Source organism: Bos grunniens, chromosome 8, assembly GCF_055505025.1.
Source record: "Bos grunniens cultivar Pamir isolate PY7600 chromosome 8, Bosgru_T2T1.0, whole genome shotgun sequence".
Taxonomy (NCBI): domain Eukaryota; kingdom Metazoa; phylum Chordata; class Mammalia; order Artiodactyla; family Bovidae; genus Bos; species Bos grunniens.
The window spans coordinates 90,684,067-90,699,074 of record NC_141172.1 but is presented as its reverse complement, the minus strand read 5'-3'; the positions used below and the strand labels follow the sequence as shown (position 1 = coordinate 90,699,074).

The window sequence follows — 15,008 nt, the reverse complement described above, 5'->3', positions numbered from 1 at the left end:
ATGCATGCAAGTGAAAAGTGAAAGTGAAGTCGCTCAGTCGTGTCCAACCCTCAGCGACCCATGGACTGCAGCCTACCAGGCTCCTCTGTCCCTGGGATTTTCCAAGCCAGAGTACTGGAGTGGGGTGCCATTGCCTTAACCTTATTAACTTTTTACTATATTTTGTTTGCTTATTACTGAAAAAAGCGTTAAAATCTATGATTGCAGTTTTATCCACTTTTCCTTGTAGTTCTGTTAATTTTTGTTTATGTGGTTTGTGCATAATAACCCTTATCTCTTGTTTTATATAACATATATAATCACACCTTTTTTCAGGCCCAAGGCTTTCTCTTTTGTTTGAACTTAAAATTCCCAGTTTATGGTATTGATAATACCTTAAGAAACGGTGGCTTTAGAGCTAATTGATTATTATGGGTTTCCAGATTCCTGTTTGTTTTTAGGACACTAGAGAGTCATATTCTTGAGAGGGCAAATGTGAATTTTAGAAACTGAGTATTCCATATTTCTCAAGGTACTTTTATCTACCATATTTGTGAAAAGTGAGGTTTTTGCATTTCTTGCTATAATGTGAAAAACTTATCCTTTTGCTTTTATAGTATGCTTCCTTAAAAAAAAAAAAAAACTTCCATCAATAGTTTGGTCATTTTTATGTTTTTAAGATTTCATTTAAGAGTGAATGGTATAGATAAAGTAGTTCAACAGCCTAAGATAACTAACTTGGTGACTTTGTACAGATTTCTTTAACTCAACAAGTCTTTTTTTCCCCTCCTATTTATGATATGAAGTCTATAAGCATTAGAATTCCTGTGGGATGATTTTCTTACATGGCTTTTCACCCCAGAATGGCTGAATCAGAATCCCCTGGAATAAGGTCATAGGCATGTGGGTCCTGGGATAGAGTGGATCCTTTTGTTGTTACTGTTGTTAAAGAAAAATATATCTCCTCTCCCCACTGTACACATCAGGAGACACAAGAGACTTCATACGACACAGTGAGTTAACACATCGGCTCCACTCTCATTTCTTTGTTAATATAAACCGTGTTCAACAAGAACACATTTGCTCAACTCTAAGCTTGATCGTGCAGGTGAAAATGGGTATGAGGCTGCAGGGCGAGGAAAGCTCGGAGCAGGTCTCCAGGATACAACTCTGTGTGGTCACAAAATAAGACTTTGGAAGGTTGACCATCTTTGTTTCATTTGGATTCTACAGTTTTTTACTTTCTGGTTTCTCTTTAGTCCTGGGGAAAGATTTTAGAGAACGTACTGTCTCAGTCACAGAAAGCCAAGTATTTAAATTTGAGCTGATCATTTAGAGGGGAAGAGAGAAGCAGCCTGGGGCAGCCTGCAGCCCTGGGGCTTCATGTGGCAAAGGACAAAGTATGTCTCAGGGACGAAAGGGAGGATGGGGGGTTCCCTCTCCAGCGAGACAGTTTTCTCCTTGAGATGCTCTGAACGGCGAGATGGAATTCTCATGTGAGAATGTGTGCTCTAAAGAGAGGTTCATATCTTCTCTCAGATCCCCATAGTCCTCCTCCTGGGAAGACAGCTCTATCCCCAAAATTACAAAGGAGCAGCAGTTTCTAGTAGAAGCCATGGCTGCTGCTATTGCACAGGAAGCTTTCGCCCACAGGGGAGAACACAGGGCATATTTGTTTTGGAAGAGCGATGCTCAGTGTAAACTCTGCCAGTGCGGTGCAGCTCAGCCCCCACACTCTGGCCGCTACAGCGTGTTTCCATATTCAGTGCTGAGAGCTGTAGATTTCAAAATGGAATTTTCCTTAAACCTCAGGCTGTGTGGTGTAGAGAGCAAGCAGGGCCTTTAGAATTAGATGGGCCTGTGTCTTAATCTTTGCTGAGTGACCTTCAGCGTATTACTTAAACTCTTTGTGCTTTACTTCGTCTATAAAATAGAAGAATAAGGCCAACCGCAGGATTATCGTAAAGATTGAATGTGATAGCTTGCACCATATGCTCATTTCCTTTTCTTGACCCACAAATAAAGGGTATGTCCTTCTAACCACCCATGTGGAAAGCAGATGCTTGGATATTGCACAAATGGCATGGAAGGCATAGCTTAAGAGGCAGTACTACTTCCCTTCCAGCTTCCTGTAGATTCATTGTGACCAGCCTGCAGAAGTTCTGTTCATCATTACTCATAAACTACTTACCATGGAGGTTCAGATATAGACTGTAGTCCAATTTTGGGTTCTTGGTTTTGACTAAAGGGCCTAGTTCATATTTTGACTCTGGCTTGCATCTGTCTATTCATCTGACATTTATTTCATGCCTAGTGAATGCCAGGAAATACGGAGAGTAAGAAGGACATGGTTCATAGGATTTGTATCTTTAATCTCTCAGTTCCTGGGGGAGGCAGATATGAGGGCAGTCCTGACATGAACTGTGAGCAGCAAATGCACGTCGGGCCCTGAGGCTCTTTCGGCTGAAGCCTGGTATTCACAAAAGGCCTCAAACTGTGTGCAGACAAGGTGATACACATGGAAATAGACACATGGACAGATTTCAAAAGTTCAGTTACTGCCTGTAGTGAATAATGATACATATATTTAAAGAATTTTAAAAATCTGTATTGTGGATTGGTCGGTTGTGTGGTCATGCCCTACTTTTTGCAACCCCATAGACTGTAGCCCCCCAGGTTCCTCTGTGCATGGGATTCTCCAGGCAAGAATACTGGAGTGGGTTGCCATTTCCTTCTCCAGGGGCTCTTCCTGACCCAGGGATTCAACTCATGTCTCTTACTTCTTCTGCATTGGCAAGCAGACTCTTTACCACCATACCACCTGGAAGCCCCTTTACTGCTAATATCGGGGTTTGGAAACCCTTTTTGGCACTTCATTTTTCAATGCAAGCAGAATCCCCCAAAGCATGGCCTGGGTGTCTCTTGGCTTAGTCAACTACTACTGTCCTGAGGGAGGAGAGAGAAGTCTAGAGGAGGCTTCAGACAGAAGGTGCTTGAGCAGTGCTGAGGTGGAAAGAAGGTGCTCTTAGACCAGGACATTCAGGGCAAGGTCAATAGCATTTGCAAGAACAGACTACATGTTTGTGGAGCTCGGCAAACATTTCAGTTTGCTTTTTAAATTCACCTTTGTCACCTTTGTCACTAGTTGCTTCTTCTCAAAGATAGAGGGACCCACTCTGACTTCAGGATCTTCCCTGGTGGCTCAGACAGTAAAGTGTCTACCTACGATGCGGGTAGGCCCAGGTTCAATCCCTGTGTTGGGAAGGTCCCCTGGAGAAGGAAATGGCACCCCACTCCAGTACTCTTGCCTGGAAAATCCCGTGGGTGGAGGAGACTGGCAGGCTACAGTCCATGGGGTTGCAAAGAGGTGGATACGACTGAGCGACTTTACTTCACTACTCTGACTTCACTGGGTTTAAGAACATAGTTAAAAGGAAAACTAGGGTTTTTCATCACAAGGTTTCATTATTTAGCTAACTTGTCATTCAACCTGCATTAACTGGCTGTATATAAATAAACCAGTGATAAAATTTTAAACATGTTACTTCTAATTATATTTAGAATTTATAATTTTCACCTTAATATAGGTGAAGGGAAAACAAAACACTTGGCACTGGGTTTAATGGAGATTCCTAAATATTTTTTTTCCCAGGTGGAAATAGATTTTTTTCCTTGTTCATTAATAAAATTGGACTTCATTAAATGTGAAAAGAAATAGGATAGTTTCTCAGTTTTCTGATAGTTAATAATCTTTAGTGAAATATTTTATACTGTATTGATAGGAAGGATCTGATAAGTCCAATGGGAAGAGATTTGCTTTCCTCTTGTACTCAATAAAGATGATTTGGTAAGGAGATGCCAAATACAGTAAGACTTCAAGGTAAATAGACTATTACAGAAAATAAACATTTTAGCAAGACTCAGCTACATGAAAATAAAATCCCTGTTTTATTATTAGTTATCCCTGCTCTGTCTGCTCAAAGAACTATTCACCCCAACTCTCCCACTTGCTTGCTGTGTGTCTTGGGTGAGTAATTTAATATTGCTATCTTCATATTCCTCTCTTTCTCTGAAGTGGGAATTACACTACCAATTCAGTAAGTTTTTGTTCAAAAAAATATATTTGTAAAGCACTTAGCAATTGTCTCAGGCAAAAGTCAGGTGTTATACCATGCATCAGGGCTCATTTTGGCTGGCACATCTTTGTCTTTCCCTGCCTTACAATAGATTTTTTCTTCATTTGTGTTCACAGAACACTTTGTGCATCTGATTCAGCATGCCATATTATGATTATTCACTTATATACAGGACTTCCCAGGTGGCAGAGTGGTAAAGAATCTACCTGCCAGTGAAGGAGGTGCCAGTTCTATCCCAGGGTCGGGAAGATCCCTTGGGGTAGGAAATGGCAACCCACTTCAGTTTTCTTGCCTGGAGAATTCTATGGACAGAGCAGCTTGGTGGGCTACAGTCCATGGGGTCACAAAGAGTCGGGCACAACTGAGCATGCATGCATTTACATACACCTTTCCTGATCATCTCTAAGTTCCTTGAGCATAAAGACTGTGTGGCTAGTTGTCATCTTTATCTCTGGCATGAATGTAATGGTCCTAATGTAAACAAGGTCCTAGTGTAAACAGTAAGTACTGTTGCATCGAATTTTTGATGGTCATCAAAAGAGATCCAAAAGGATATTGAGTTACCTTTTTTAATGTGCTTCCAGTTTACATCTGTCACCGAATGTAACAAAGCATTTCTTTCCAAGTGTTGTCCTACATATTAAATCGAATTGGCCTACCACAAGAGTTGGCCTAAATTTCACAAATGTGTTATTACATTGAAGGTCAAGATATCCTGAAGCAGCTGGGGTTTAAGTTAGACATTACTAAGAACGTCCTGAGAATTCATGATGCCCACTCCCTGAAAGGAATTGAGGGAAGCTGTGAAGTTCTTGAGGGCCTTTATGTCAGATTTTTATTGAGTTTTTTTTTTTTTAGGGTCTTTATTGAATTGGTTAAATATTGTTTCTGTTTTATGTTTTGGTATTTTTGGCCACGAGGCATGTGGGATCTTAGTTCCCTGACTAGGGATTGAACCTTCACCTTCTGCATTGGAAGGTGAAGTCTTAAGCACTGAATTGCCAGGGAAGTCCCCAGATTTTTTACTGTTGGGTGGATTCAGTTGTGTTCTGTTTTCACTAGAGGAATGGTTAGTTGGCTTCCAGATAACAAGCCTGGAGCCTCCGGGCTTTGTTGGCTAAAACCACTTTACTGTACCTGTGCACTTAAGGTTTCCAGAGGGCTTTCTATTCTTGGGAAAGCCATGAGGGGTACTCCACGGGGGTCCTCGGGCTTGGGTTTGGAAGGCGATCCTTGTGTTCCTTTAAAGTTATGGACCACACACATTCCCTGCGGGATGAGGGGAAAAAAGATTAGGGTCAGACTGCAGCCATCAATGCCTGGCTATCTCTGTGGGTGGCAGGCCTGCCCCTTAGAATGTCACTGCACAGTGACTTTTGAGCCAATAAGTAGGGACCATGGAAAGACCTGGGGCACGGTCCAGGCTGTCTTCTGCTGAGCACATTTGGGGTGCTGAGGAAGCATCTGTTTGATCACCAGATGGCCAGGGATACTCAATCTACCCTCAATGAACTTGTTTCCTGACCTATAAAAATGGGAATAACACCTGCCTTGTAGATTTACATTTAAAAGACATGACACATGTAAACCATCTCATAGTAACAGCTAACATTTACTGAGGGCCACTTATGTATCTGGCATTGTCTGAAGGGTTTTACCTAATTTCATTTGACTGCTGCTAAGTCGCTTCAGTCGTGTCCAACTCTGTGCGACCCCATAGACGGCAGCCCACCAGGCTCCCCCATCCCTGGGATTCTCCAAGCAAGAACACTGGAGTGGGTTGCCATTTCCTTCTCCATTTGACTACTCAACATTCTTATAAGGGAGATACTATTATCCTCTCCACCTTAGATAAGAAGGCACAGAGAATGTAGATAACTTTCCCAAGGCTACATAAACTCCGTAGCCTCTAAATCAGTCCACTGTAAGATTTGGCTTCTTAAGTGCCAAGTGAGTAAAGTCGCTCAGTCGTGTCTGACTCTTTGTGACCCCATGGACTGTAGCCCACCAGGCTCCTCCATCTATGGAATTTTCTAGGCAAGAGTACTGGAGTGGGTTGCCATTTCCTTCTCCAGGGGATCTTCCCGACACAGGGATTGAACCCTGGTCTCCCGCATTGCACGTAGAGGCTTTACTGTCTCAGCCACCAGGGAAGCCCCTTAATGGGGCTTTCATTGACAAACTATTGATCCCTCTTTGAGTCATCTGTATTCTCTCCCCCATTTAAGAAGCACCCTTAGGGAAATACCCTCTGAGAGATCAGTATCTCAGGATCACTCGGCACCACTTATGCTGCTGCTTCACAGAGAATGTGCATTCAAGTCCCCCTGTCTTTCACTTTAGGAAGAAAGATTGGATCCCTGAAAAAGAACTTTGAATGCAAATGGAGCTTGCCAGTTAGTGTTCTGAGTAAATGTAAGCATTTTCTGAGCAGGTACAAGTGTTGGGGAACTCTGAGTTAGAAGTTGGGACAGGCACATGTGCCTCTCCTATGTTGGGGAGGACATATATGCAGAATCCCTGTATGGAAGGGATAGGACAAGGAGAAGTTAGGTCACAGGCCCGTGGAATCCATCTACATGTGATGTTAGTCTTAACGGGTGCCTTGGACCAGAAAGGGCAGAATGGGCAACAGGCTGTGATGACTTCTGTCTGCTAGGAGAGGCTTGCTGAATATTATTAGGAGACTGATTTCACCATGCACAGCATCTTTAGGCTTAGTGATTTACTGTGAACCCTTCTGGGTGTATTTTAAATCCTTGAAAAAAAAATATATATGTATACATGCACATATATATACACGCACATATATATTTATATAAATTTGTTTTTGGCTGTGCTTGGTCTCCATTGCTGCTCACGCTTTTCTCTAGTTGTGACGAGTGGGGGCTGCTCTTCAGTTGCGTTGTGCTGGCTTCTTACTGCGGTGGTTTCTCTTGGTGCAGAGCACAGGTTGTAGGTGCTTGGGTTTCCGTAGTTGCAGCTCCTGGGCTCTAGAGCACAGGCTCAATAGTTGTGGAGCATGGGCTTAGTTGCTCTGTGGTATGTGGGATCTTCCCAGATCAGGGCTCAAACCCATGTTTCCTGCATTGCCAGGCAGATTCTTTACCACTGAGCCACCAGGGAAGCCCAGTCCTTGACTATATTTTTTAAAAACTGTACCTCCATGGTATGTCCGTGCAATGGAATACTAGATAGCAAGAGAAAGGAATTACTGATACAACAAGGATGAATCACAAAATAATTACGCTGAATGAAGGAAGCTAGGAAAAAACACATGCATATTGTATAATTCCATTAACATTAAATCTTACAGTAACCTAATACAGAAGATCAGTGGTTGCTTAGGAATGAGGGGGGAGGGGAAGGGTGGGAGAGAAAGAAGTATCTGAAGGTCAAAACTGATCAAGTTATACAATTCGTGTACCATTTATTGTATGCTTAGCTTCCTTGGTGACTCAGATGGTTAAGAATCTGCCCGCAATGCAGGAGACCCAGATTCTATCCCTGGGTTGGGAAGATCCCCTGGAGAAAGAAATGGCAACCCACTCCAGTATTCTTGCCTGGAGAATTCCATGGACAGAGGAGCCTGGTGGACCACAGTCCATGGGATTGAAAAGAGTTGGACATGACTGAGTCACTAACACTTTCACTTTATCATACCTCAAATTATAAAAATGAACCAAAACCCTTCTTCAGGAAGTGTTATGTGGTTGTGAAGCCACTTATAGCGGAAATAAGATGCCCAGGAGGCATGTTCAGATAATAACAGAGGTCCCCTGGGTGCGATTAGCTGAGGGTTTTCCTATTTCTGAGTGGGACTTGCAAGTCTGGGCCAGAGTGGAGTTTCTTGAAATGCTGGAGAAGGAGCTGCCTGCTTCTGTCAGTACTTTGTTCTCTGTTCTTCCCCCAAGCGGCACTTAGCTTATGCTGCCAGTATGTCTCTGAGCAAGTATTTAAAGAATCATGGTTTGAATGTACACTAAATTTTTGCTAGTCTGCCCATCCCCAGCCCCAAGGACAGGGTTGGAAGAAGTGGAGCAAGCCATCCTTCCTGGAGTGATCATACTCCTGGCCCACAGAGGGACTATGCAGTCATATTTCTGAAAGAAAGGACACAGGGTACTTGGTGAGTAACTGCAGCTCACAAGGTTGAGGCCGGTGGAACCTGGACTGAGACCGTGGAGTCTGGGGAGCCTGACTTACCAGGATCTTGGGCAGCCTTTCAGAGAGCACCAGAGGGGGAAAAAAGTAGAGGAAGCTGACCTACCAGAAACAGGGCTACCGCAGTGCCCAGGATGAAGCCCGCAATCACGTCAGAGCAGTGGTTCCGATACTCGGAGACCCGGTTGAGGCCCGTCAGGAAGGCTGTGCAGAGGGTCCCGAGGCACAGCACTGGCTTGGCCAGTCGGCTGCTCTTCGTCTTGATTGTGCTTGTGATGTACATCTAGGTGAGGACAGAGACTGGGGAGTGACCAGCAGCCTCTGTACACGGTGTATATATACATGCACACGGACACACACCAACACACACAGACGGGCTGCACCAAAGCATGAACGATGAACGAATGCTCACTCATCTCAGTGCTTTATATTCTGGTGGGCATGGGAACAGAATCACAGTGCCATGAATGACTGCATGATAATCAGGTCCAGAGCATGCAGTTTTTATGCAACAAACTAAAGAATCACTTGGAGTGTTAATAAACCCATATAAGAATCTCAGATGCCAGAAAATCTTCTATGAGAATTAATTTTATGGAGAAGACCGGGTAGGGGAGTAGCAATACATTTCATTTTTTAGGTCCCCCATAATCCTAGCTAGTTCTTCACACTTTCAATGAGTATAAAAGTGTTGACTTCCAAACCAGTGTTTCCGTTGTGCTGGGAAATTGATTCTCACATTCGTTGGGATGGCTGTGATCAGTTCTACTCATTCATTTACTCCAGCATGTTTAAAAATTTTCTATGTGGGTGTATAAAAGGTTGGGAAGACCTGATGTTAGTAAATGATGATACAATTTATGACACATGAGACGTACTCTGTTCTTAAGACATTGTAAGGAGCTGCTTCTGCTGCTGCTAAGTCGCTTCAGTCGTGTCTGACTCTGTGCGACCCCATAGACGGCAGCCCACCAGGCTCCCCCATCCCTGGGGTTTTCCAGGCAAGAACACTGGAGTGGATTGCCATTTCCTTCTCCAATGCATGAAAGTGAAAAGTGAAAGTGAAGTCACTCAGTCGTGTCCGACCCTCAGCGACCCCATGGACTGCAAGCCTTCCAGGCTCCTCCGTCCATGGGATTTTCCAGGCAAGAGTATTGGAGGGGGGTGCCATTGCCTTCCCCGTGAGGAGCTGAGTAAGACTTAAATATTTTACAGGCTTGGTTATCAAATATGTCCCTCGTGGCTTAGAGTAAGCAAGGTATGCCTCTTGTCACACAAACTTTGGTAATGGTTATAAGAAACCACTAGAGGGCGCAATTGATCTATTGTCTCTGTGTTAGTCTCTGAGCAGCTCTGCAACCCCGTGGACTGTAGCCCACCAGGCTCCTCTATCCATGGGATTCTCCAGGCAAGAATGTTGGAGTGGGTTGCTATTCCCTTCTCCAGGGGACCTTCCTGACCCAGGGATCAAAACCAGATCTCCGGCATTGCAGACAGATTCTTTACCATCTGAGCCACCAGGGAAACCATAACAAGTGTGCTAAATGAGTTTGTGACTCAGAAAAATAGTATGCCAATACTCAAGTTGCAGTATAGTGTGCTTGTATGACCTGAGCACATATAAGTTCAAATAGATACATTTTAAAATATTTTAGTGGAAACGTAATTTCTTAGGATGACCCTTCAGCATTGGTGTGAATACAGGAAGATGGGATTTTCTTTATTATATGTAACACATACCCTACAAAACTGTGGTTAGATCAGAGTTATGTAAATTAGAGCATATCATCACACCATTCTGAGGCTAAGTAGGAAATGTTGTTTAGCACATTATTGACCAAAGATGTATTAATATGTCTTTTGGTATTGAATGTTATTGACCAGAGACATAGTTGTTAGGGCTTAAAATTGATAGAGTTCATTATACAACTTATAATTATTATAACTAATGATATTTATCATGTTATGATAATTATAATGGTCATTCACATTTTCCTCCATTCAATTTTTGTTCCAATGCTGTATATATTATAAATGCAAGTTTATTGCTGTAAAATTTTCAAAAATGATACATCTTGAAATTTTGAGTGAAGAATTTTATGCAGATACTTTATCTGATTGTCTAAGTGGCATATATAGTAATGTGTCAGAAGATGATAGTTCTTCAGAATATAGTTCTGATTCAGACTATGTGAATATTAAAGCAAAAAAACCTTAGTGATTAATTCTGATATGGAAAGTGATAATACTCAAGGTGCTGGAGAAGACTTTGCAGGTGTATCAAGTATAACTATTAAATACAGTAACCCATAAAGTCTTAATGAAATAACAATTAATTTTTGGCTGGCCAAAATAAAAATCACTGGCCATGGGTGTTTTTGTAAAAATCCCCCAGTCAATAATGGGTTAAATTTTATTATTTTTTATATATATATTTAAATTTAGTGTTTTATGCTTCCATATTTTTAAATTATAGCCTTTATAAATCTTATAAGATTACAAACTTATAAGATTAAAACATGGGCCTATGGTTCATTAGTATTCTTCACAGTATTAACTAGTACTTAGGAATTCCTTGTTGAGTAATTTCTGAAAGCATGCATAATAGGGGCTCAGAAGATGTTTACATAATTGGAGTCCTGTATCAGGGTTTATCTGATTATAGTTTGTCTGTGGGGCATGATTTGAATTGGATTATATCTGAATCCTTGAAAACATGTGCTCTACCAGCATATATTCTGAGTGAGATGACTATACTTCTTTCTTCTCAAGAGAAATTTATATTTCACTTGATGAGACAGTAACTTAAGATGAGTAATATATTTGTTTTTGTAATGGTATTATAGAAATTTATTTCATACAACAATGACTTAAGTCTGATAAAAATACAGGAAAAGGTGCAAGAGTACATTGTTTCATATAACTTAGGTTCTAGATAAGTTCTAGATAATCTAGGATACAAATTGATACAATATTTTGAAAGCTGGAAATTATGCCAAATGCCTGAAAAGACCTTGTTTAAAAAATGCCTGACATAGATTTTTTTTTTTTTTTTTTTTTGTGGGTGGGGTAAAAGTGAGTCAAGGAACTTCATTGAGCTAAACTGGTTTGTTTGTAAATCAAGGCTTCTGTATTATTTACATTCATGTTTCCTTAATGTGGGGGTAGCTGAAACCATTTTTGTCATGTATTCATTAAAGAGTAAATCTAAAAGAAATAGATATTGCAAAGTTGTCCTATAGATGTGATACTATAAATTGGACAAAAAAAGAACCACTGTTCTAAAGAGAATACCAAGCAATTTCTTTTAAACTACACCAAATGGACCAGACCTGTAGTCAGTCACCTTTACCCCTCCCTGAATTTAGGACAGTGTTGGGGACGATGGCATGGACACGCTTCCATCAGATGCAGTGGGCATTGTGGTTACTGTCATTGGAGGGGAACGTGCTCCCAGGGGCTGGGGTGAAGGCATACTGGGAGTTTCTAGGCAGACCGCATAGCTTGAAAGGGGTCTTTGCTCTGCCTTCTCCTTATTTCACCTTTCACCCAAGAATCTCTAGACTAGTCGTACCATAAATATAAAGTAAGTTGAAGGAAAAGGGATGTTTTTAGCCAATAGTCACTCATCCACAGGTAAATACACATGATATCCATCAGTGGAATGTTTGCATTGATCCGTCTACTTCTATACTCTGCGTTCTAAAGAAGCAAAGGTCAGGCAAAGGTGAAATGAAGTCATTTCCATGCATGCTCAGTCACTTCAGTCATGTCTGACTCTTTGTGACCCTATAGACTATAGCCCACTAGGCTCCTCTGTCCATGGGATTCTCCAGGCAAGAATACTGGAGTGGGTTACCATGCCCTCCTCTAGGGAAGCTTCCCAACCGAGGGTCTGAACCTGTGTCTCTAACGTCTCCTTCAGTGGTAGGCGGGTTCTTTACCACTAGCGCCACCTGGGAAGCCCTAGGTTATTTCCAAAGTGGGGTGGAATTAAAGAGAAGGAAATATAGATGGACACCATTTCTTCTATTTTAAGATGTTAGACACACTTTTGTGCTTTCTCTCTGATGAGGCCACAAAGTTTAGACTATTATACCCCAGTGGGGGCAGTCAAGAGATTTTGTGATCTAGAGAACAGTGAGAAGTGAACTGTTGGATTTTGGGGGTCTTGCAGGGTTGCCCATCTGTCCTGGCAAAGTGTTGAAGAGTGTTAGGAGGAGCAGAGGAAACCCTGTCTTCATCTGGTATTGCACATTGCTTTGGGCAGGCATTTGCATAAGGCTTACATCTGCAATCCATAGACAAGCGTGAGGAATGTGTGCCGTTCTGGAACCAACCAGAGCTTTGGCGCAGAGTGCTATTCTGGGCAGTGACAGAACCCTGTGTCCAATGCCAGGAGCCTGGGCCTTTGCTCTGACTGTGTACTCTTAACAATTCTCTGGGCCTCAGTTTCTGTATCTGTAAAATGGGAGGAGGTGACTAAGTGATCATCAACAGTCACGCCAGAATTAACATCCTCTGGCATTGGGGTATTGAGGTGGGGGCAACAGCATGATATAATGGAAGAGAAACACATTGTAACATGACTTCAGAAGCCACCAGAAGTGACTAATGAAAGAATGGGGGATGAGGATGGCAGAGACACCCATCACGGCCAAAACTCTACTCGGGTCATACTCACTGTGGCATACAGGGCAGAGTAAATGCTCAGAGCAGCGTGTTTGGAGGGAAAGGACCTCCGCGCCTTCTCTATCACTTCCAGGTCCCCGGTGCAGATGTTCCCGTTGTTGATGAACTGGTGGTGCGCCCGGCAGTCTGTACTGGTGTAGTTGGGCTTGCACACCGTCAGGAAGTACGGGGTCAGGTGCCCCGTGACCACTTGTCCGGCGTTTACAAAAATGTCAGTAGCAAAAAGCCCAAAGGCAAATACTCCTATGAGGAGATTTAAAATAATTAGGAATGGTGACATACACCATGGATTGGGTTTTGTCCCTGAGAGAAAAACAGCAGTGCGAGCCCATGACAACCTACCGGAAAGGTCCTCCCTGGAGTCAAACTGTCCCCTCATCTTTCTCTTTCCTGCTTCCTAAACCACTGTTTTTTCCAAAGTGATGCAGTCACGCTGCTGGTAATGCTTTACTGTTTTGTGTCAATAAAGTAGAAGCAGCATGTTCTCATAGGAGGATTTGAATTTTGGAGTCACGTAGAGCTGGGCTCTAGGTACTCCTTTGGTGACTTGTTTACAGTGTAAGCTATCTTCTTTGAATCTTGGTACCCTTATCAAGCATGGTTTCAGGGAATGATATCTCAGAAAAGAGTTGGAAAGATAAAATAAGACATGTGCAAAATAACCCCTAGGGTGCCTGGCATTAAGTATTGGGTTGGCCAAAAAGTTTGAAAGGTGTTACAGAAAAACACGAGCAAACATTTTGGCCAACTCAATAGTTACTCAACATTGGTTCTCTTGCCTTCTATAGAATATATCTTCTCCCTAGTCCTGTTGGAGATGCGAGTACTCCTTGAAGGAGTTATCATGGCAGGTGAGAGAGAATGAGTATGTTAGGAGTCGTCCTTCAAAGAAAGAAAAAGATTGCTCTAGAAACCCTGATTGAATTGAATGTTTCATTTGATGTTGGAAACAGAAAATGAGAATGTTGTTGACTGTATCGAATTACCAGTTTAGTGGTTAAACCACTGGAATGCATCCTTTTACAGTTTCAGAGATCAGAAGTCCAAAATAGGTTTCATTGGGCTAACATCAAAGTGTTGGCAGAGCTGTGTTCTTTCTGGAAGCTCCAGAGTAGAACTTATTCCTTGCTTTTCCCAGATTCTCACCTTCAATCCTTGACTTATGCCCCCAATTCTAGCAATCGTATCATAAGAGCTCTACTGCATTGTCACGTCTCCTTCCCTGACTCCCTATCTTGCTTCTCTTATAATGTTACATTGGTTACATTGTGTCCGCCTGAATAATCCAGGATAATCTCAAAATCCTTAATCTAATCACACATGTACATTCCTGTTTGTCATGTAAAGTAACATGGCCCACAGTTTCTAGGGATTAGGGCATAAACATTTTGGGGTGAGAAAGGCATCATTTTACCTACCATGCTGACTTGACCTGTTTGGTTAAGAATCCTGTGGGTAGGCTATACTTCCTGGATTTTATCTGTTCTCTGGTAAGTTCCACAGGAATACAGGATTGCCCCTGACTAGCTTTAACAAAAATATGAATTCCTGATAGGAAGTTGCACTGTGGATTCTTTCAAAGGTTATGCATACATCTATAGAGTATCTGTTAAATGTATCGAGCAGCTGTGCAGAGCCAAGGTATACACAGGTTGCTTGAAGAGATAAAGAAGACTTTGCCAGTGCAACTCAGCTGTGGGAAGAATTGGCAAGAGTAAGAGGCAGCATTAACCCTTGTAAATTTCAAGGATCTGCTATAGTTTTTGATTAAATTTCTATCCAATTTTGACTTCCATATTCAATGTCTTGAATCTGCAAATTGTACTGATTTCAGCACCCAAAAGTCAATCCATTAGATCAGAAGTGAAAATGAGTTTGGCTGAAACCTTCATCCGGTTTCCATTTTGACTTATATTGATTCTTACAATTTTCTTTTCTGTGGCTTTGCCAGGATGTGCTTTATCACAACGAGAACTGGCTCTTTTAATAGCTTGAACTGACTGACACTCCTAGGGTCTGACCTCTGGATCATTCCTT

At 42.2% G+C, this 15,008-nt stretch overlaps 1 protein-coding gene and 1 long non-coding RNA gene across 8 annotated transcripts in view; one reads left to right on the top strand and one right to left on the bottom strand.

The window, feature by feature from the left end:
* PLPPR1 (phospholipid phosphatase related 1) overlaps positions 1-15,008 on the bottom strand; it is a 595,523-nt gene that overhangs the window by 1,821 nt on the left and 578,694 nt on the right. For 5 of the 6 annotated variants that reach the window (XM_086315733.1, XM_086315732.1, XM_086315736.1 and 2 more), the window contains 3 exons: positions 12,964-13,214; positions 8,386-8,562; positions 5,253-5,384 (listed from right to left, as the gene is read on the bottom strand). In XM_086315733.1, the coding sequence (XP_086171859.1) occupies positions 5,253-5,384; positions 8,386-8,562; positions 12,964-13,214 (560 nt within the window). The remainder of the gene's footprint in view (positions 1-5,252; positions 5,385-8,385; positions 8,563-12,963; positions 13,215-15,008) is intronic. The other variant, XM_086315738.1, reaches the window with a different exon arrangement.
* Positions 1-15,008, top strand: part of LOC147367670 (uncharacterized) — a 111,843-nt gene that overhangs the window by 6,704 nt on the left and 90,131 nt on the right. The window lies entirely within an intron of this gene.